Source organism: Ctenocephalides felis, unplaced genomic scaffold (genome assembly GCF_003426905.1).
Source record: "Ctenocephalides felis isolate EL2017-DRISC unplaced genomic scaffold, ASM342690v1 CF-g0.4_SCAFFOLD_01604, whole genome shotgun sequence".
NCBI lineage: Eukaryota > Metazoa > Arthropoda > Insecta > Siphonaptera > Pulicidae > Ctenocephalides > Ctenocephalides felis.
Genome location: NW_020537758.1, coordinates 10,000,282 through 10,023,267, shown reverse-complemented (window position 1 = coordinate 10,023,267; position 22,986 = coordinate 10,000,282). Strand labels below are relative to the sequence as shown.

The 22,986-nt window shown below is 27.6% G+C and overlaps 1 protein-coding gene across 4 annotated transcripts in view; it reads right to left on the bottom strand.

The window, feature by feature from the left end:
- The window catches only part of LOC113374059 (carbonic anhydrase-related protein 10), a 75,739-nt gene that overhangs the window by 2,385 nt on the left and 50,368 nt on the right, over positions 1-22,986 (bottom strand). For 3 of the 4 annotated variants that reach the window (XM_026614311.1, XM_026614310.1, XM_026614313.1), the window contains 5 exons: positions 11,770-11,905; positions 10,116-10,307; positions 3,447-3,542; positions 3,283-3,349; positions 109-263 (listed from right to left, as the gene is read on the bottom strand). In XM_026614311.1, the coding sequence (XP_026470096.1) occupies positions 109-263; positions 3,283-3,349; positions 3,447-3,542; positions 10,116-10,307; positions 11,770-11,905 (646 nt within the window). The remainder of the gene's footprint in view (positions 1-108; positions 264-3,282; positions 3,350-3,446; positions 3,543-10,115; positions 10,308-11,769; positions 11,906-22,986) is intronic. The other variant, XM_026614312.1, reaches the window with a different exon arrangement.

The window sequence follows — 22,986 nt, the reverse complement described above, 5'->3', positions numbered from 1 at the left end:
CATGTATTAATAGATATTTCCATAACATGTAGTAATAAAGCGTAGCGTATTAAAAATGATATTCGTCTGATTTATATATCCAAATTTAATTTTCTATTTTTTATTTACCTCTTGCTTTGTCATATAAATAGGTTTATTTAGAATAATCCAGACTGTAGTTTCCCAACAACCAGGATGTGTCGTAGAGCCTTCGTAGGTCATGAAATGCTGGGTGTCCGGCAACAAAGCCCTTAACGACAAGTGCCGGATTGGTGTGGAATCACCTTTAAATAATAACAAAAAAATATTTTTTAAATTTAAATACGTAATAAACTACATCATTTCATAGTTGTCTACGACTTTATTGACTTATAGAACATATATAAAAAAAAATATCCGTAATAATATAACTTATATACAACCCAACATATAGATATATACTCATTAAACCCTTTTGTAAGATATTGTTTATTTTTTACCTTTTCATTTTTAATTTCATTAACAATATAAAAAAAAAAGAGTGCGCGTAAGGATCACACGCGATTGAAGTAAAACTTTTAATATTGTATGAGTAGGCAATTAAGATAAAAATAAAAAAACATCATATTTGAATTTTAAAAATCATCTTTTAATAATCATATAACATCAATAATAATAAGATCTCCTGAGCATCGGCACAGCTGTCCTACTGATATTAAGAGTTTGAATATGATGTGAAGCTTTCTTCCTAATTTTGTTACCTATCTTACCGGGAAATTCAAACCATAAACGTAGAAGTTCATCATTATCGCCACGTTCTATGTACACTAATTTTCCCACACAACCATTAGCTAAGCCATCACTTACATCAATATTAGTTGTTATTATGTAAAATTTATTCAGAACTAAAATTATTTCATACAGCAAAGCCCCGGTATCAATAACCGATTTTTGTGAAACTGCTGACGAATGTATGATTGTTGATCTGTCGCATGGCAACCTACATAAATATCCGTGGCAGTAGATATTATTTTGTCTTCAACGAGATTCAATATAAATTTATTATATTCCATGGCACATTTATTCTCTAAGAAAAAGTCTTATTCCATGACGACATAATACAGGAGCAACCTCTTCTTTTGTAAAAAAACGTGATTCAATTAATGCAAGTTCATATAGGGTTTAGCGCTCGACTTACGCATGACATGACGCGATATGAGTGGATACTCGCGACATCAGCGCTTACGGCGTCGTAGTGTTCAACTACACGTTGGCATTTTCGTTGCATTTGTACGGATTTACACCCGTGTCGCGCCTAAAAATTTTTACACCCATATCGCGCCTAAAGAAGTTTTACTTCAAAAACTTAAACACCATAATATTAGGTTGTCAAATATCTCCCTTCCGCTTTTTTGCTCTTGGTTTATAATACAAAAAGGCGGAAGGGAGATATTTGACAACCTATTATTTTGTGCAATTAATTTTATTACCAAAGTCATATTATTTAACCAAAGTAATATTTTATGTTACTTAATTATCATAGTTTTTTATAAAGTCTACGTATATGTATGTGTATGTATTTATGTACTTATATGTGAATGTACATATATGTGTAATGTATGTATATGTATGCGTATTATATGAGTATCAATGTATGTATATTTGTATGTAAGTAGATGTGTATGTATATATGTATGTATGTGTATATATATATATATATATATAAATATACAAGGTATAAATTAGCATACTATATTATAAAACTGTATAAAGCCGATTGGCGTATAAATAAATAAATAAATAAATATGTATAGCTAATTGAAATACATACATATATTTCTAAACAGATGTTTGCTTTCATATTTTTATTTTTTCAAATTTTTTTTAATAATGATCTAAAATTTTTCAATGTCCCATTTAAAACCGGTACCTAAATTTACGTTTAACCTAAAATACCGCTTCGTTTTAGGTTGGCTGAAAGATGCCCGTACCAGTTTGTTATGGGACATATATAAAAAAATTCAAATTTTAATATTCCAAAACTTTTATATCGGAGCATATATAGCTGTTGGCAAGAAATCGTAGCAAGTTTTATCTAGTTTTTCCCTATCTAACTGAAAAGGGGTGCTTTCATATGATATTTGTGAATGAATTGACAAAAACCAAAAAAAATGTCCCGAATTTTCTATTAAATGCTAAAGAAAATAAAAGATCGAATTCTAAGTTGTTTTATTCCAAAATTTTATATCGGGGTGTATAAAATTGTAATTAATTGTCAATTATGTGACAGTTGCAAATATGAAATAAAATACAGTGAAATGTGTCAGTGTTCAAAATAATACAAATCAGGGCATTTTTTTTCAATAATTGACACACAATAATTTGCACAAAAATTTGAAATTTGATCTAATAATCTATAATATATTTCTTCTTTAATACTTTTATCTATCCATGTATATATAAAAAATGTTGTTCACTCTATATGATTTAATTAATATAGAACTATTAAATATTTTTAATTCTCTGCAATATTTGTGATCTTGTTTCCACTTTTAAAACATCAGGTTCATGAAATTATAAAATAGTATAATTTCCAATTATATTCAGTAATTATAATAATCATTTGGACAGACATTAATTATGTTTTTATTTTTGGTGTTTCTTTGGCAAATCGGCTCAATGTTGGTGAACATTTTAATATATGTGTTTGTCTTTTCAACAAAGCGTTTTTTAATTAAAAATACATCAAATTGTACTATATTATGTAATAACATACTTATATCTGTAAAAAAGTAAAAATTTGTCCAAAAACTTATCTCTGCATTGATTTGCTGCTGCATCTCTTATTTTATATTTATAATGCAAATCTTTTTAAAAAATATTGATCCTTAAGAATAAATTGACAAACTTCGAAATATTAAAAATATTAAATATCATATAGCTGTTGGCATGGAATTGTAGCAAATTTTATCTAGTTTCTCCCTATCTAACTGAAAAAGGGTGCTTTCATATGATATTTGTGAGTAATTTGATTGAAAACCAAAAAAATGTCCCGAAATTTCTATTTAATGCTAAAGAATATAAAAGATAGAATTCAAAGTCGTTTTATTCTAAAGAATTCTATAGTTTCTGTTTTATTTATTTGAATATTATGACCTAGAGCTTTGGAAAAGGTCAAAACCATTTACATTAGTTAGAACCCACAATCTCCCTCTCAATCTCTCCTCATATATTGATAATATCTAATTCTATCAAATTTGTATCCATATTTACATAGCTAATTAATTCCAATTAATCAAATTAAAGATATCAAATAACACTCACCTCTATATAAAACTTTGCCAAATGTGCTCGTTATTATTCGTAATTCCGGATTAGGGGTATCTCCGATCTGAAATATAAGGTAATAGATATATGAATTAAGTTATTTATATATATATATATATATATATATACATATATAAATTAATTAAAAATAATTTATTTACCTGTACCATAAGTGAAATACCAACAATCCCTTGAGATCTATGTTGTGCCTCTGACATATTATGATACAATTCTTTATTGAAACCGTAAAGCTGGATCTGAAAAAAAATAAAAATATTTAATAAAAAATACCTAAATCAATTTATTGAAAAAAAATTCAGTTTATAAAATATATGTTTTTATTTTTATTTCTTATATGTACAATTTTTATGTATGAACCAATTATAAACTAATAGCATAAGACTATTACTACCATAAGAATATATTTTACGATTTCCCAGCTATAAAAAGAGTCAGATTATATACGATTGAATTATTCTTAAAATTCCACTTGATTTAAGATGTGCAAAGTGAGTGTACTCTAAAACTATTATTCAAGAACCTTAACATAAATCGTTTTAAATTATTGTGGTCGTTTCAAATGCGAGCTAAAAGCATGGAAATTTATTTTACTGCGATAATAGAGAAGTTTTATTGCTAGTTTCTTATGCATACTTTTGCATAAACAGATAATAAATAAAAAAGAAGTCGGCAGTGGGTTAAATTAATTCGCTGAGGGTAATTAACAGAAAAATTTCAATAGTAGAAATTACATTCAAATATCTTGAAAATTTCTGAATAAAAGATATGAATATTTCAAAAAGTGCTTGCACATGTTTTGCACCGACCCATAATTTTTAGCATACAAGTAACAACCGATTTTAGAAATTAAAAACGTTTTTATCAAATATTGATAAAACAATGGTTTTATATTTTTAGTATTTAAAGTATGCTTTGAAAAATATTTGTGCTAAATGTTAACTATTTTGGAGTTAAAATAGATTAAATATAAATATTTCAAAAGGTGCTTGCATATTTTTTGCACCGACTCGTATAAGTTTTAGTTATTACAAATAAAAGACGATTTTACTGAAAAAAACAAACAATAGTTTTATATTTTTAGTATTTAAAGTATACTTTTAAAAATATTTGTGCCAAATTTTGACTATTTTGAAGTTAAAACAGAGTAGACATAAATATTTCAAAAAGTGCTTGCATATATTTTGCACCCACTCGTAAATTTTTAAAATTCTCATGGGTACTTTTCTCGTAAAAATGTAAATAACTTAAAAATTTCCGAGAAAACTTAACAAGTTTAGTATTTGTCGTCATAATAAACATATTAAAAAATAACATATTTAAATTATAATATTCTAGAACAATTGTAATTATTATAATAAATTCCTCAATTTTTGCTCCTACATACTTAGACGTTCAAGGGTACTTTTATTATAAAAATTTAATTATCTTGAAAAATTCTGAATAAACTTTTTAATTTTAGTATTTGCCATTAGAGTAGACATTGAAGTAAAAACATACTAAAATTGCAACAATATAAAACAGTTGCAAATAATAAAATAAATTACTCAAACTTTACTGTTTCATCAAACACGCAGTTAGACTACCAAAGGTACTTTTTTTATAAAAATGCAGATATCTTAAAAAATTCTGAGAAAACATATCAAGTTCAGTATTTTTTATCATAGTAGACATATTAAAGTATAACATACTAAAATTTCAGCAATCTAAAATAGTTGCAATAAATAAAATAAATAAATAAATTACTCAAATTTTACTGTTTCATCGAAACTAACTATGATAACTTCAAAACACGAAGTTAGACTATCAAAGGTACTTTTCTTATAAAAATGTGGATATCTTCAAAATTTCTGAGAAAACATGACAAGTTCAGTATTTTTATCATAGTACACATATTGAGAAATAACATATTTAAATTAAAATATTCTAGAACAATTGCAAATATTATAATAAATTTCTCAATCTTTGCTCCTACATACTTAGGGTACTTTTATTATAAAAATTTAAATATCTTAAAAATTTCTGAATAAACTTTTTAATTCTAGTATTTGTCTTGAAAGTAGATGAATTGAAGTAAAAACGTACTAAAATTGAAATAATCTAAAACAGTTGCAAACATTAAAAAAATTACTCCAACTTTACTGTTTTATTGTATAACTTCAAAACACGTAGTTAGACTATCAAAGGTACTTTTCTTATAAAAATGGAGATAACTAAAGAAAATCTGAGAAAACATATCAAGTTCAGTATTTTTTATTATAGTAGACATATTAAGGTATAACATACTAAAATTACAAACATCTGAAACAATTGTAAATAATATAATAAAATATTATTGTATGTAGTTAAATAAACAGCCCTCGCGCACCGCCCGGTGCGTACATCCAACCCGGAACAAGCGGTCGTTTCAGGTTAAGATTCAAAATAGGGAAAAATCTTGGGAAAAATACTATTTAATACGGAAACCAAAAAAATCAGTTTTTTATTCTCATTCACGTTAGGTATTTTTTCACATAATGTTTCAACGAATATTAATATATTATTCAGTATATTAAAAAATAGTTTACTTGTAATGTTTTTTTAATGAAAATAAATGCATTTCACGATATCAAAAAAAAAGTTCATGCCGACATGAACTGCTTAATCGATTCTGCATAGAAAGTCATTGACGTAACTGCGTTTTGCATATTATACTCTATAGAAAGAAAGTGTTAGACTCGTAGGAAAAAGATAGTTTTATAAAAATTATTAAACTAAAGCTTTTTAATAAATACTAACACTATCTATGTTCCAAAAAAAAAATCAATTGCTCTATTAAAAATTATTTAAATTATTTCATCAGTAAAAGTTTTAACATAAAGTTAACTAATATAAATTATTAGAATTTAAACATGATAGTAAGTAATAGCAGTAAACATAATTATTATTATAAACTCAAAAACTGATTCTTACTCGATAAAATCATATTATTTATTTTATCTTTGTAATTTTTTGTAATACACATTTTTACCCTAAAACTTACATAAATATCTATATAGAATTTAATAAAAAAATATTTATTTGATATTGTAAATATTATATTACAAATAGTGTCAAAAAATAAAGGCAATGAAACAAATATAACAAAATATTTTTCTTGTGTTTATATAAATATGATTTTATTTTTGTGAACGACCTCATTTTGTCAAAAAAATATTAAATTCTTCGTTTATAAATATTTTTTACGTTTCATATTAGGTTGTCAAATATCTCCCTTCCGCCTTTTTGTATTAAACCAAAAGCAAAAAAGCGGAAGGGAGATATTTGACAACCTAATACAATATTTGTGAGTTATTTGACAAAAACCAAAAAAATGTCCTGAATTTTCTATTAAATGCTAAAGAATAATGAAAGATCGAATTCAAAGTCGTTTTATTTCAAACTTTTATATAGGAGTGTATATAACTGTTGGCAAGGAATCGTAGTAAATTTTATCTAGTTTCTCCCTATCTAACTGAAAAGGAGTGCTTTCATATGATATTTGTTAGTTATGTGACAAAAACCAAAAAAAGTCCTGAATTTTCTAATAAATGCTAAAGAATAATGAAAGATCGAATTCAAAGTCGTTTTATTCCAAACTTTTATATCAGAGTATATATAATAATTTCTACATTTCGGATATATGAGATTGAATAATTTATTTTATGGCAAACTAATTTTCTTAATCTTTAAAATAATGAAATAATAATATAAAATCAATACAAAAGTTTTTATACCAACAGTTTTTCCTATGCAAAAAATGTTTTTTTTATTATAAATATCCCGAATAAAATTTTCATTTTTACAATCTTTCCATATAGAATACATGTTATTTTATTAGAATTTAATATAAGTAGTAGGTATTTTTCGAACTTTATGTATATATTTATAAATTCCAGCTGGTGCTACGTGCTACGTGTCTACGTAGCTTCGGGCTATTTCAAAAGCATTTGACGTAGAAACAAAAAATAACTTCGCATATAGAGTAAAGCTAAAATACCTGCTCGATCGTTCGGTCTACAGTTTAATGGAAATGTAGCCGAATCGGTAAATAGTATAAATAGTCACTTCATACTTAAATTTATAAAAGTTAAATTTTTTTATCATTCAATGAAAATCTGCCTCGTAATTGCTGAAGGCTGAAATGTTTCATTTACAAAAACCCACTTTACAGTCATTAGCTTTTTCAACCTCCATCATATATAATTATCAAATACAAAATTTCTAGACAAAAACCTTAATGCACATACACACTGGTTTCAGACGTCGTTCATATTTAGGTGACTTTTGATTTGAAGTTATACATTTTGTGTAATAAATGACTCCGAGTTGCTTTTTAGAGAAGGGTCGTTTGCGAAAATCATATTGAAAAAAATGTTATTCTGCGTCGGCATTCTAATGGGGAAATGTAGTAGAAGAAGTATTGCTAGTCACGATGGATAATAGTAGACATATATATATATATATATATATATATATATATATACTCAACCTCTAATTAAATCTACGTAGGCTGTTTAACGAACTATTTATTCACCATGGCATCGACATTAATTTAGCAGAAAAAGATTTATTTAATTGCTTGCAAATCAAATTGTTAGTAATAAATTGCCATGAAAATTACAAGTGCTATCACAGATAGCGCAAAAATTCACTAAACATACGAAAGAAACTAGATAAAATTTACTACGATTCCATGCCAACACGTAGTAAGAGTATCAAAGGTACTTTTCTTTTAAAAATGCAGATATCTTCAAAATTTCTGAGAAAGCATATCAAGTTCAGTATTTTTTATCACAGTAGATACATTAAAGTATAACATACTGAAATTGCAGCAACCTAAAACAGTCGTAAATAATATAATAAAATATTCAAAATTTACTGTTTTATCGTATCACTTCAAAATGGATTCTTAGACTCTTATTGGGTACTTTTCTCGTAAAAACGTGAATATTTTAAAAATTTCTGAATAAACTTATCAAGTTTAGTGTTTTTTATCATAGCAGACATATTAAAGTATAACATACTAAAATTGCAGCAACCTAAAGCAGTTGTAAACAATATAATAAAATATTCAAATATTACTTTTTTATCGTATCACTTCAAAATAGATTCTTAGATTCTCTTGGGTACTTTTCTCGTAAAAACGTGAATATTTTAAAAATTTCTGAATAAACTTATCTAGTTTAGTATTTTTTGTCATAGTAGACATATTATAGTATAACATACTAAAATTGCAGCAACCTAAAACAGTTGTAAATAATATTATAAAATATTCAAAGTTTACTTTTTTATCGTATCACTTCAAAATGGATTCTTAGACTCTCATGGGTACTTTTCTCGTAAAAACGTAAATATTTTAAAAGTTTCTGAAAAAACTTATCAAGTTTGTTATTTTTTGTCATAGTAGACATATTAAAGTATAACATACTAAAATTGCAGCAACCTAAAACAGTTGTAAACAATATAATAAAATATTCAAATTTTACTTTTTTATCGTATCACTTCAAAATGGATTCTTAGACTCTCATGGGTACTTTTCTCGTAAAAACGTAAATATTTTAAAAATTTCTGAGAAAACTTATCAAATTCAGTATTTTTTATCATAGCAGACATATTAAAGTATAACATACTAAAATTGCAGCAACCTAAAACAGTTGTAAACAATATAATAAAATATTCAAATTTTACTTTTTCATCGTATAACTTCAAAATGGATTCTTAGACTCTCATGGGTACTTTTCTCGTAAAAACGTGAATATTTTAAAAATTTCTGAGAAAACTTATCAAGTTTAGTATTTTTTATTATAGTAGACATATTAAAGTATAACATACTAAAATTACAGCAACCTAAAACAGTTGTAAACAATATTATGAAATATTCAAATTTTACTTTTTCATCGTATCACTTCAAAATGGATTCTTAGACTCTTATGGGTACTTTTCTCGTAAAAACGTAAATATTTTAAAAATTTCTGAGAAAACTTATCAAGTTTAGTGTTTTTTATCATAGTAGATATATTAAAGTATAACATACTAAAATTAGAAAAATCTGAAATAATTGTATACATGATAATAAAATATTAATGCATGTCGTTAAATAGGCCGCCCTCGCCCGTCGCTCAGCGCCTCTAACCCGGAACAAGCGGTCGTTTCAGGTTAAGATACAAATTAGGGCAAAATCTTGGGAAAAATATTATTTATTACGAAAACCAAATAAATTTTTTTTTTTTAATTTGCATTCATGTTCAGTATTTTTTCAATAAGTAATACATAATAGTTTAATGAATTTTGATATATTATTCTGTATATTAAAACTATAAAAATAGTTTACGCATAATGTATAAAAAATTTTGCAATAAAACGACTTTGAATTCGATCTTTCATTATTCTTTGGAAATAAATAGAAAATTTGGGACATTTTTTTGGTTTTTGTCAAATAACTCACAAATATCATATGAAAGCACCCCTTTTGAGTTAGATAAAGAGAAACTAGATAAAATTTACTACGATTTTATTTCAACAGTTATATACACTCCGATATAAACATTTGGAATAAAACGACTTAGAATTCGATCTTTTATATTCTTTAGCATTTTTTAGAAAATTCGGTGAATGAATTGCGGACTATCTAAATGTTAATATTAAGAGCTAAAACTTTCAGAGAATTTTTTTATATTAATTTGGAAGCATTTGAGCCCTTGGAAGCAAGGAAATTCGAAAAGGTCCATATTAAGGACCACGATAATATATATATATATATATATATATAATTATTTATTATTTATTATTACTTCTCCAGGAAATTTATATCCTTGAACCTGGTGCTCGGAGCCCTGGTGATTGTCAGTCCCGTAGTGTATATAAATTTCTTCGAATTGATATCTGTAAGCCAAAGGGCCCCCAGAAATATTCACATGTTGCTTACTGTCTTTATCTACCCGAAATACTAAGGACTGCCCTGTGTTGTGCAGAGTGCCAGAAACCTGAGGAAAAAATAAAAATTCGATTGATAGTAATCATACTGTGAAAACCAAACAAATAACACATATCAAACAATTAGTTATCGAATTATGTTTAGTAAAATTCTTAGCTGATTCATCATTGTAGAGAAGATTGTTTTAAATAAAAAACTAAAGAACTGTTGAACTGAACTTAAAAATATCTATTTACCTTATAAAACAATAAAATAACGTATACTTAAAAATTATATTCAAGTGTCGTAAACTAAACAACAGTGCTCAAGTCAAAAAAAAACTAACCATAACAAAAATATTTTCATTAAAAATTGTCAACGCGGTTTTTAATCTCGTGATAGCCGTGTAGCACAATTGACGCCGATGGCTGGTTACACATGTTTTGCTCTCTACTTTAAAATAGTATCGTTGAAAATTGCCGAATTTTACTCGTTTTTGAGAATAATGGTGATGAATCTTCTTACTCTTTAACTTATATATTTATTTTTATTTATATTATTAAATTTCCGTAGGGTAAGTGATTTTTGCATATTTTTACGTTTTAAAGAATTCTGAGCATTTTGGCATACCTTAGAAAAAATGAATGTATGTGTGTATGTTTGGATACAATTTTTCGTACACGATTTCGGGCGCATGGATCAACCGATTTGAATGATTTACAAAACATTCGATTCCTATTGATAGAGAGATATGCTGATTGGTTTTTGGCAAAGGCAGGTCTAGCCGGTACGGAGATACGGAGCAAAGAGTGCAGAAAATAGAAATCGAGTTTTTGAGAGTACGGAGTATCCGATTTGAATTATTCAAAAATCATTTCACTTGCATTGACAAAATGAATAATTGATGATGATTTTTGGCAAGGCAGGTCTAGCGGCTTTGGAGATATAGAGCAAAAAGTAAAAATATTTGGCGGTCAAAAAAGATCATTAGACATGTGCACATCAAATTATCATATATTTGATAATTTTTTAAAAAATTAGTACTAATTTTATCACAGTTTTGTTGGGCTCCGTACCAAGATTGTTAATTTTTAAAGATTATTTATACAGTTCAAGCAAATTTCAAATTTTTCAGATTTTTTTTTCAAAATTTTAATATATATATATGAAAATACATAAATTTTAAATTTACAATTCAGTTTGAAAATGTATATATTTCAAATGCGTCTATTCTAATCGTAAGAAATATATCTTCAAATGGATTCATTGGGCACCTCTTGCTAATGCAAACATTCTCAAGTGCTTTGAGCAATAAGATTCTCACTGTATTTATGAACGATAAAATATATAGTGATTATATTTATCTATTTGAAAATGTACAAAACAATTGTTAATAATCATTGACCAATGTTCATTGATTACTGATGTTTTTTCCTCAAATATATAATTCTGGTACGGGAAGTTCTAGCAATTTGCCTTAAGGCACGATGCCATATACCACTAGTTATTTTATTTATTTATTTATCATTTACCTTATGTTTATCAACATGTACTTGTCTAAGATGAGGATCGAACAAAAGTTTATCAGGTTCTACATTTATTGGAGACTGCCTTCGTCCTTTGTTGCACATGTTCCATTGGGGTTTATTAGACCCCAAAAACCAGGACCTGGAAATAAAAAAATATATATAAAAATCTTATTCATTGTTACATTGTAGTAGTATATTTTTAGAAGAGTAAAGAATGTATGATTTTATGATTATTAGTCGTGATTTTATGAGGTCCTTAGTGAATAGCATATTCAGATCATAATGTAGAGTTTATAGTCCTAACCAATAATTAATTAAACTACAAAAAAATTATCAAAATTTTTACTAATAGGTTGTATCATAATTCCAAAATAATATCATGCCTGTTTCAAAAAATTCATTTCTCATTGATTATTCACACATATCAGGAAGTTTTTTGCAATTTATCCTAAGGCATATGGCTTAAAGGCTATACTATGATATTTATAGTAAAAAAACAAATTTTATCTGGTACGCCAATGTCTAAAGATTTTTCTGAACGTGTTTGCAAAACGTTCATGTGTTTGTTATTCGAGAAGGCGGTTACCTTTATACCGCGCTTTAGACATCACATGAGCACGTTATAGGCGGATCGCTTCGAATTCAATTTTCTATACCGAAATCCTCTTGATTTCAGCAAATTTAATTGACACGTAGAGGAGTCCAAAAATTTATTAAGTCAGAAATAATAATATTAAAAAAAAGTCAAAATAACTTATTGATAGTTTCATTTTAACACCAACAATAAAAAAAATTTAAAACCAGTTTTTTAACGCTAATTTCTGTATTATACCTATTTTTGTTTTTTCATAATTTTAGATACTTTATGAAGCATTAAATACTAAAATTATAAAATCTTAGTGCTACTAAAATATATAAATAGTCATTCACTCATTCACTCATTTTATAAGTTAACTTCTGAAGTATATAATTTTTTTATATCACTGATTTCATCTAAGTTTTACGTCGACATAAACTCGTTTTTTATACATCTTTAGCAGTGTTGATACACATAAAAACGCATTTATAGTTTAATTAAGTCACCTTGCAAATTAACTACAATCTCTGATATAACAAAACTATACAGACTACTGACCAGAATCTAAAAAAAATAAAAAATATAGCCAATTAATTTAATCTAGTAAAATTCATCACATAGTACATAACCTCTGGGGTAACTACTAATTTTATTAAACTAATAATTAATATTTGTTTAATAAAAATGTCAATAATGGTTTTTAAACTTTAGAAATAGGTGCTACTGTTTTTGAGGGACGTTAACGAAAGGTCAGCTAGACGATTGTGAAACTTTTTTTCATCAGTCATAATTTTGTAAATTTACCAGTTAGCTGGGAGAAAAGTAAATTAAATGCTAATTGGAACATTACATTACATTATTTATCTACGTGAAAATACTGAAAAACTATTCTTAAAAATTTTAGTGTCACTACCATACCCTGCCACAACCCAAAGGATCAACATCCAACGCAAATAAATCGAAAATGAAAATATTTGCATATTATTACGTTTTAAAGGTTTCTGAACATTTTGACATATTTCTCTAAAAATGGATATATGTGTGTGTATGTAATATGTATGTATGTTGGGATACAATTTTTCGTGAGTATTTCAAAAAACATTTGATTTCTATTTATATGAAGAATATTTTTTGATGAAGACAGGTTTAGCTGTTTCGGAGATATGGGGCAAAAAGTGCCCAAAATGATAATTTAGTTTTTGAGAGAACGGAGTACCCGATTTGAATGATTCAAAACACATTTTACTGGTAATTGCGAGATGAATAATTGATGAAATTTTTGGTAAAGCAGGTCTAGCGGTATCGGAGATACAGAAGAAAAAGTAAAAAAAAAGATATTTGGTGGTCAAAAATGACCATTAGACACGCATCAAATATTTGTTAAAGTTTTTAAAAATGAGTACTAATTTTTTGTTACAATTTTGTTGGGTTCCGTACCAAGTTTTCTAATCTTTTAATTTTATTTATACGGTTCAAACAAATTTCAAAATTCTCTGAAAAAAAATTCTTAAAATTTTCAAAAATATACAAAGTTTTATACTTCAAATATGAATTTTAAATTTACAATTGAGTTTCAAGATGCATGTATATATTTTAAATGCGTTATTCTCATCGTAAGAAATATATCCTCAGATGGATTCATTCGGCACTTCTTGTTAATGTAAACATTCTCAAGTGCTTTGAACGATAAGATCGTCACTGTATATTTTATCAACAATAAAATATATAGTGATTATAATTATCTATTTGAAAACGTATAAAACAATTGTTGTAAATCATTCATCAATTTTTATTGATTACTGATTTTTTTCCCTCGGATATATAATTCTGGTACGTGAAGTTCCAGCAACTAAGGCACGATGCCATACACCACTAGTTCCAATTTTGGTTCTAAACTATTCAGACGACTTGAAACATTTAGAAAATATAAAACAAACTAAATTATTAGACTATTTTTCTATCTAATTATTTCTCCCTACGTTCATGGTCTAACGCCTCCGACCCGCCCCCAGTTTGATTTCCAAGAGAGCTCCTGAAAAATTCTTTCCTCGCACACATACGATACCTAAAAGTTTTCGCTTCCGGACTTTTCCGCTTCTTTCTGTTCTTCTTGTTTTTCCTGTTTTTTCTGTTTTTCCTGTTTTTCCCGCCTTTTGTTTTATTATGTTAGAGCTTCGAGGTTTTTCCTATTATTGGAGAGAGGCGGTCAACGCGACTGGGCGGCCACGGAAAATAGACGGAGGACTTGGGCAAAAGATTTTTTTTAGATAATTGTAATAGATAATTAGATAATTCATAATTTTTCATTATCAAAAATATAACGAATCTACGACAAGTAGTTAAATTTAATTAAGTGTTGAAAAAAAATTGAAGCCGATTTTTATGGAACTTTTTTTGGCGATATATATCATGGTCTTATAAAACTTACTGAAATATTATGGTCTTACGACAAGTAATTTAATTTAAAAAATTCTAAGTTTGAGAAAATGAGTAGTTTTTTGACGTTTGTTAAAATTAAAATTAAACGATTTACTTGGTATAACGATAGAGTACTTGGTCGAAACTGGTTCAATTAGAAATATTATTAATTTGTGCAAATTTGCTTTTAGAAAATACTCCGAGTTAACGTGTTCGTTTGTTCTCAATTATGTGTAATAAATCCACTCTAAATACTTTTAATCACTCATAAATTAATTAATTTTTTAACTTCCCGTAGGGTAGTTATAATCAAAATCAAAAATGAAAATTTTTGCATTTCTCGACGTTTTGAAAGTTTCTGAACATTTTGACATTCTTCAGAAAAAATGGATGTGTGTGTGTGTTTTGTATGTCCGCATTCTTTCGTCCACGTTTTCGGGTGCACGGATTAACCGATTTGAATGATTCAAAAACATTCGATTTCTATTGATAGGGAGATATGTTGATTCGTTTTTGGCAAAGGCAGGTCTAGCAATTACGGAGATACGAAGCAAAGAGTGCATAAAATACAAATTGAGTTTTTGAGAGAACGGAGCGTCCGATTTGAATGATCTAAAACACATTCAATTTGTAATGATTGGGAGAAGAGGTGATTAGTTTTTGGCAAAGACAGGCCCATCGGTTTTGGAGATACAGAGCTAAATGTTAAAAAAATGGCAGTTTTCGAGTGAACTAAGCGTCCGATTTGAATGATTCAAAGAACTTTCTGCTTGTTTCAACAAAATAATTTTGGAAAAAAAAATGTTTGTTTCTAATTCTTTTTTTCCAAAAATAGTTTTGTAATTTTGGCTTAAAAATTAAAAAAAATCACCCAGGCTAGCGCTAACTCTGGTACAAATAATTACCCAAGTGCGTTCAGACTGTTTATGTTTAAAAAATGTGAAAATGCCTCCAAGCTAAGCACAGTACAAGTGAAAATGTCGCACAGAATTATTTGCAAATGCGTTTAGACTGTGACTATACGGAAACACTTTTTCAATTTTGTGTAAATTAGGCAACTTTTTTTTAATTGAATTCGAAATGAAATGACGATTGTTAATGTTCATTCTGGAGATAAATTAATTTATGATTTACATTTGATTTGCTCAGATATAACAAGATAGCAAAAATGATGAAAGTTACAGTATTTGTAGTATATTTGAAAACGTTTAGGATTTCTCGAATATTTCTCGAATTATGGTATGGGAAGTTTCAGCAATTTGCCTTAAGGCACGATACCAAACACCACTAGTTATTGATTAAGTCGATTATTTACACATATCGAGAGGTTCATGTAACTTGCGTCAAAGCAAAATACCAATACCAACTAGTTTAAATACAAGTTAATAAATTCAATAAATCTATTACTATCTATTACCCCAGCTCGTATGTCTATTTCAAATCGTTTATGGTTCTAGTCGGGCGTCGATGAGAGGTATAAAAGTGTGGGAAAATGTGGGTGTTCGATGTCGACTAAACACCTATCGAAGATAATGACGGCAAAAAAGCAAAGGCAATTCTGGCAATGGATTCCTGATTGAATCGGTTGGATTGATTGCATCATAAATCGATTTGTCAACTCCACTTGACAACTTTGTTAAAGCTGACCCTCCCCTAGAGACGATAGACACAGCCAACACTTTGTTCGACCGGACCGGGGATAACAATTAATTAAAATTTCCATAAACGGAAGCAGTAAAATTTCATAAACCCTGCATATACGAGTATATATATATATATATATATATATATATATATATGTATATATATGTGTATATATATATGTATATATATATATATGTGTATATATATATATATATATATATATATATATATATATATATACTAGATGACCCGACAAACTTCCTGTACCTATTTTATCTAGTTTCTCCCTATTCAACTGAAAAGGGGTGCATTTCCTTGACATTTGTGAGTAATTTGACAAAAACCAAAAATAAGTCCCGAATTTTCTATTAAATGCTAAATAATATAAAAGATCGGGCTGTATTAGAGAAACATGAATGAGCAGAATTTTTTGAACCATTTTTCATCTATTTGTTGGGAAAATACGATTAGTAATTTTATTATTCGAATAATTTCACAATGCTTAAAGATATTTATTCAATTTCGTAGAAGCCATTCATGAATTAATAGATTTTTTGGCAGATACTTATTGCGGCTGACTAAAATGATGTGGAAATTCCAATCATTTCTAAATAATATATGGTAAACGATTATTGTGGTTATATGCTTGTTAATTTACTAAAAATCATTATTATGATTTACGATGGTATGGAATTTATATTATATATTATATTCATTTAGTTTATTTTATTAATTTAATGCCTATTCCTTTACCCCTTGTATTTTACTTAAGTATTTCGTTGATAATTTCAAAATTTTCATAAATCATTCCGCTTCGTCTCTTTTCTAATTATGAACCACAATAAATATTTCAGTTGGCTTGATTACGCAATTAAAATTGTATAGAATCTTTATTCTTTGGAAGTACGCAAATTTCGTTTGTGGCTTTACCAGCCTATTTCCTCCTGCGTTTTATCAAATTATTCATCAGATATTTTCGGAATGAAGGAAAATAATAATAATCTGCGTAGAGAAATCATATTATGGTAAGGATTATTTAGTAAGACTTATTTTTGCTATTTTAAAGTAATTTACAATGTTTTCAAAGATTTTATGATTATAAAATCTCAAATTACATAAGTATTTATCTGATTTTTATTATACTACCCCTCCATCCGTTTTTCGAATCTGTTATTAATGTTTCGTCTTAAATCAATTCACAAAAGATAATACCTTCGCCCTTCGCACGACCGCGAAACGCGAATTCGGCCTAAAAGCGAAATCGCGGGCCCTTTTGTTGTTAATTGTTAATCTGCTGAGGTTAATCCGATGAAAGGTCTTTCTAATTTTCTCTTAATTATGAACAAAGACGAAGAATATCGCATCGGACACGATTTTTGTTCAGCGATCTGTGATTTATTAACTCTCTTTCGAAAGGTTAGGCACTTTCATCGTTTGCACGTCGGAAATTTTTAATTGAGACTGGGACGGTGATTTATTCAGAAAATTGTGTGATAAAAATGTAATAAATGTTGCTGTATGTAATTGAACTATTATCGGTTGTTTTCAATAATTATTATATATAGTATATGAGTAATGTTATTCGTCAATAAACACACATCTATACAGATTTAGATAAATAAAATTTAATACAATTCCATGCCAACAGTTATATACACCCCGATATAAAAGTTTAGAATAAAACGACTTTGAATTTGATCTTTCATATTCTTTAGCACATGAAAAAAATTATACGTTTTATAACAGAGATGATAAAATACTATAAAATGTTATATTATTTTAATATATTTTTATTGTATTGTAGTTTATATACATACATACATACATATTTAAATAAAAATAATAATTAATAAATGTATAGGCTAATATTTTATAATTTCAAAGATGGTTTCAAATGCAAAAAACTTCCCAGAGTATTGCATTTTAGAAGGTTTGACTCTTAAATATATTTAATATTTTTTATTCGAAAACAATATAAGGTGTTATTTGTGTTATCTCAACATTTCTAAAAAAATCCATTACCACAATAATATATTACCAACTTGAATAACCAATTTCTTTCTACTATTCAATTAATAATGTCGGAAAGCCGCCGCCTCACCGACAGACTATTTTCTATACACAATATGTTCATATTATGTCTGGAAATTTAAGGCTATTTAAGTTAAAATATATAATGTAAGCGATGTGTATAGTCTGCTATTAAGATCATAAATCATATTTTTAATAACTCCCTCAAAAGCGCCAATCTACCTTATCGTAAATCATGCTCAATTATTTTCACTTTGCACAAAGTCAATATTGTACTGGGAAAGCTTAAAGGGGGGTTGAAAATAATATATAGATAGCTTTCATTGACTATTTTTATATATTTTCTTTTGATTTCGATTCAAATTTTTATAAGCGTTTTAGACGTAAGATACGGATTAAAAGAATATTGGTGTTTTTTAAAACAGAATTATAAATTAAAAAATAAAATATAAAAAGTTTAGGTCAAAATTTCTGACCGGAAAAACGATGATGTAAAATCAAATTTAGTGTTAAATATTATTTTGATATAATTTCTTTGATTTCGATTCAAATTTTTATAAGTGTTTTAGACGTAAGATACAGACTTGTAATAAAATAATATTATTTGTGTTTTTTAAGAATAAAAAAAAAATATATAGGTCAAAATTTTTTGACGAAAGTCAAATTTTGACTCACCTACACAAACACATAGTTTTTCCAATTTTAGTGTCAAATATATTATGAAAGTTATGAAAGTTAAGCCAAAAAATTAAGAAAATAAATAGCAAGAGATGCTATGAAAATATTGATGGTCTAATTCGATAGTCGATTTTGCAAAATATATTATTCTTCGACATTTAGATATACTTAGAGGGTATTCTAGTCTAAACTTTTACGAAATCGATTTTTCTTCAATACTTATAAAATTTAACTATTCAAAAATATTTTTGCAAAAGGATTTTTCCAAATTTAAATTTATTTCGGAGATAAGTTGTTCATTAATCACGTGAGGTCTTTAGGGGAAGTTTGACAAAAAATCTCAAAACATTACTTGGGGGAGGCTGAAAAAAATCTCAAAACTGACTTTTTTGATAGAATACCCACGATTTCTCAACTTCTACTGGACCGACTTGAAATTTTTACCAAGTCTTCTCTACAGTCCTATCTTTAGTAAGTCTCAAGATCATACGTAATTTCTGATTTTTACTATTTTTAGAAAAATTGAGAATATCAATAAAGTTGTAATTTATTTTAAACACTTATTTTAACTAATGCAACATTTTTTGAGATTAATAATCGAAGAATAATCTTTTTTATCGGATGATTCAGATGGCTATATAAAGGGTATGGTCACCTGGCTATTTTTTGAGAAAAAAATATAGTAATTAGTCGGGTGCATGGCATCGTGGCTTAAGGCAAATTGCTGGAGCTTTTCATACCGTAATTAGAAAACTTGGTACGGAACCAAAAAAAAAATTACACAAAATTTGTACACATTATTAAAATCTCTATAAAATATCTGATAATTTGATGTACATATGTCTATCCAATAAACATTTTTGAACGCCAAATGACATTTTTTTAACTTATTTTTACTGAGAGTCCATAACCACTGGACCTGCCTTACCAAAAATATAACCAGTTCTTCATCTTGTCAATACAAGTAAAATGTTTTTTGAATTATTCAAATCGGACGCTCCGTTCTTTTAAAAACTGTGTTACCGTTTTTGGCACTTTTTGCACAGTATCCTCGGAACGGCTAGACCTGCCTTCGAAAAAAAAAATTATCCGCACACACTAAAGTATGCCAAAATATTCAGAAACCTCTGAAACGTAAAAATATGCAAAAAATTTCATTTTCGATTTTTTTGCGATTACTAGAACTTATCCTACGGGAAGTTAAATATATTGTTTCCTTTTCCCATGTCTCTAGACTACACCATCCCCTTAAATAAAATATCAAATAATCATTTAGCATAAAGTCAAAGTACCTCTACCTCTGATTTTCCCTAAAGTGGGCTCTCATTAGTGACCTCAGCAGCGACAATATTACGACTTGGAATGGAATAACCTTATTGCTCGTCGAATAATAGAATAGTACACCTATATAGATAGAAGTAGGTGGGTACTGGGTACCTCTAAGATCTAAGTTAAACGGCTTTTGTGTATTCAGTTTCTCAAAGTGCGAATTCTCGACGACGACGACGTCTGCCCAAAATCAGTTCATCTAAATGCACGAGTACCTATAATATATACCTCTACCAACACCAGACACTCGAAAACAATCCACGGACTTTACTCACTCCAAGGATAAAGGATATATATATATGTATATATATATATATATATATATATATATATACAGTTTATTTGCCCGTGTGTATATTATTCAAGTATAAATTTATAATAATTTTGTTGCGGTGAACGAAATTGCTAATGAGAAAATGATGCGAAAACTCTCCTGATAATATCGCCTCATTTGCTTCCCGTTTCTCTTTGATGCGGTAAATACTAAATAACCTTATAGATTAACACCAGACATATACATCTAAATAAATATATGTGAACAAAATTCTATATTTAGATTAAATTGTTTAAGTTCCATTTTGAAAATTCAAAAGTGTTCGAATAGACTAAAGAATAATTTGAATTTTTTTATAACGAAGCTATGTATGTAGTCTTCATATCCAGAATCAATATATATCAAATCAATTAGTTAGAAACTTAAACATTTCTTTAAATGCCCAAACACTTTTTGCTGTTAGATGTCTTTTAGAATTTTTTCTTGAATTATCTGTTCTTCTAGTTCCTTAACTGGCTTTGATTCTTTTTGTAAATAGTCGTTTTGTATAAAACAAAGTTCTATTTTTGAGAGAATCAGAGAATTTTTAAATGAATCAATGTTTTATCAAAATTGCAGTAATTTACTTGACGCTATATATGGAAATAATAGAAATTTTAATTTCGATTGAGCCAGTTGGAGATCGTGCTGATTAGTTTTTGGTAAAGGTTAATTGGGTCATTGAAATAAATTGTTTTTTTTATTTTGCTAAAAATTAGAAACTTAGACAGCAAATCACAAAATATGACGCGGGGAAGCGAAGAATTGAGTAAGATATGTGTACTATTAATTTAGAAAAAAAAAATTATAATGTATGGCATCGTGCCTTAAGGTAAATCGCTAAAACTTCCCATACAGTTATGAAATATTCTAGAAATATTATGTGTTTTCAAATAGATTATTATAAATAAATATTGTAACATTGTGTAATATTTATAAAAAATATATAAAACAGAATTGCAAAGTTAATATTATTCATTTGAAACTTATTTGTTCATAATTATATTTTTTGTATTCATTTATAATCTTTGTTTTGTATCTTTATTTTTTGTTTATTTCAATTACTTTATTTAATTTTTATTTTACGTATACATCACACATTGGCTTATAAGATTTGTATTGTGATTGCTAATTATAAAAAAATAAATAAATGAAAAAAATCATTCAAAATATATTAGTAAACTTTAGAACTTTAATGTAAGCTTTAGAACTTCAGCTATAAAAAAGTTAAAATTCGAATTATTTTAGATATTGAACAAAAAAAAATTTACCCCAAAATCAATCGTTTTGTCAACACAAGCAGAAAGTTCTTTGAATCATTCAAATAGGACACTTAGTTCTCTCAAAAACTGCCATTTTTTGCACATTAAGCTAAGTATTCCCAAAACAGCTAGACTTGCCTTTACGAAAAACTAATCACCTCTTCTCATAAATCATTACAAATTGAATTTTTTTTGGATCATACAAATCGGATGCTTCGTTCTCTCAAAAACTTGATTTCTATTTTCTGCACTTTTTGCTCAGTATCTTCAAAAAGGCTGAATTTGCCTTTGTCAAAAACTAATCAGCACATCTCCCTATCAATAGGAATCGAATATTTTTTGAATCATCCAAATCGGTTGATCGGTGCGCCCCAAAACGCGGACGAAAAATTGTATCCATACATACATACACACACACCCACATCTATTTTTTCTGATGTATGCCAAAATGTTCAGGAACCTTCAACACGTTGAGAAATGTAAAAAATCTCAATCACGATTTTTGGACGATTACAATAACTTATTCTACGGGAAGTTAATAAACAAAATTTTTGAAAAAAATTTAAAAATTTGGTGATTTTTCAGGTTCTAAAAATACATGTGATGTTTAGTGCAGACGGGGGCTGATTTAAAATGTCACCACATATAATCAAAAGGAATGGGGGGTTCAAAAAACTTAAAAAATCGCACACGTAATTAATGAATGCCCCTTTAACATACGTATTAGAAGCCTACGAAAAGTGGTTTTCAATACGAGACGATTTTGTGTCTGTAATTATGACCAAGTTCAATCAACCCCTTCAATGATAATCAACCAAATTTTTTCAATCCTCCTACAATTTTTGACTTTCAACTCCAACCTCCTCCTCGGTTTCGTGGCAAATCGTAAATTTCGCGAGGGCATTTGATTGAGCCATAAATCGGCGAGGCATAAACGCCAGGGCCCCCGTTCGCTTTTATTAATATTA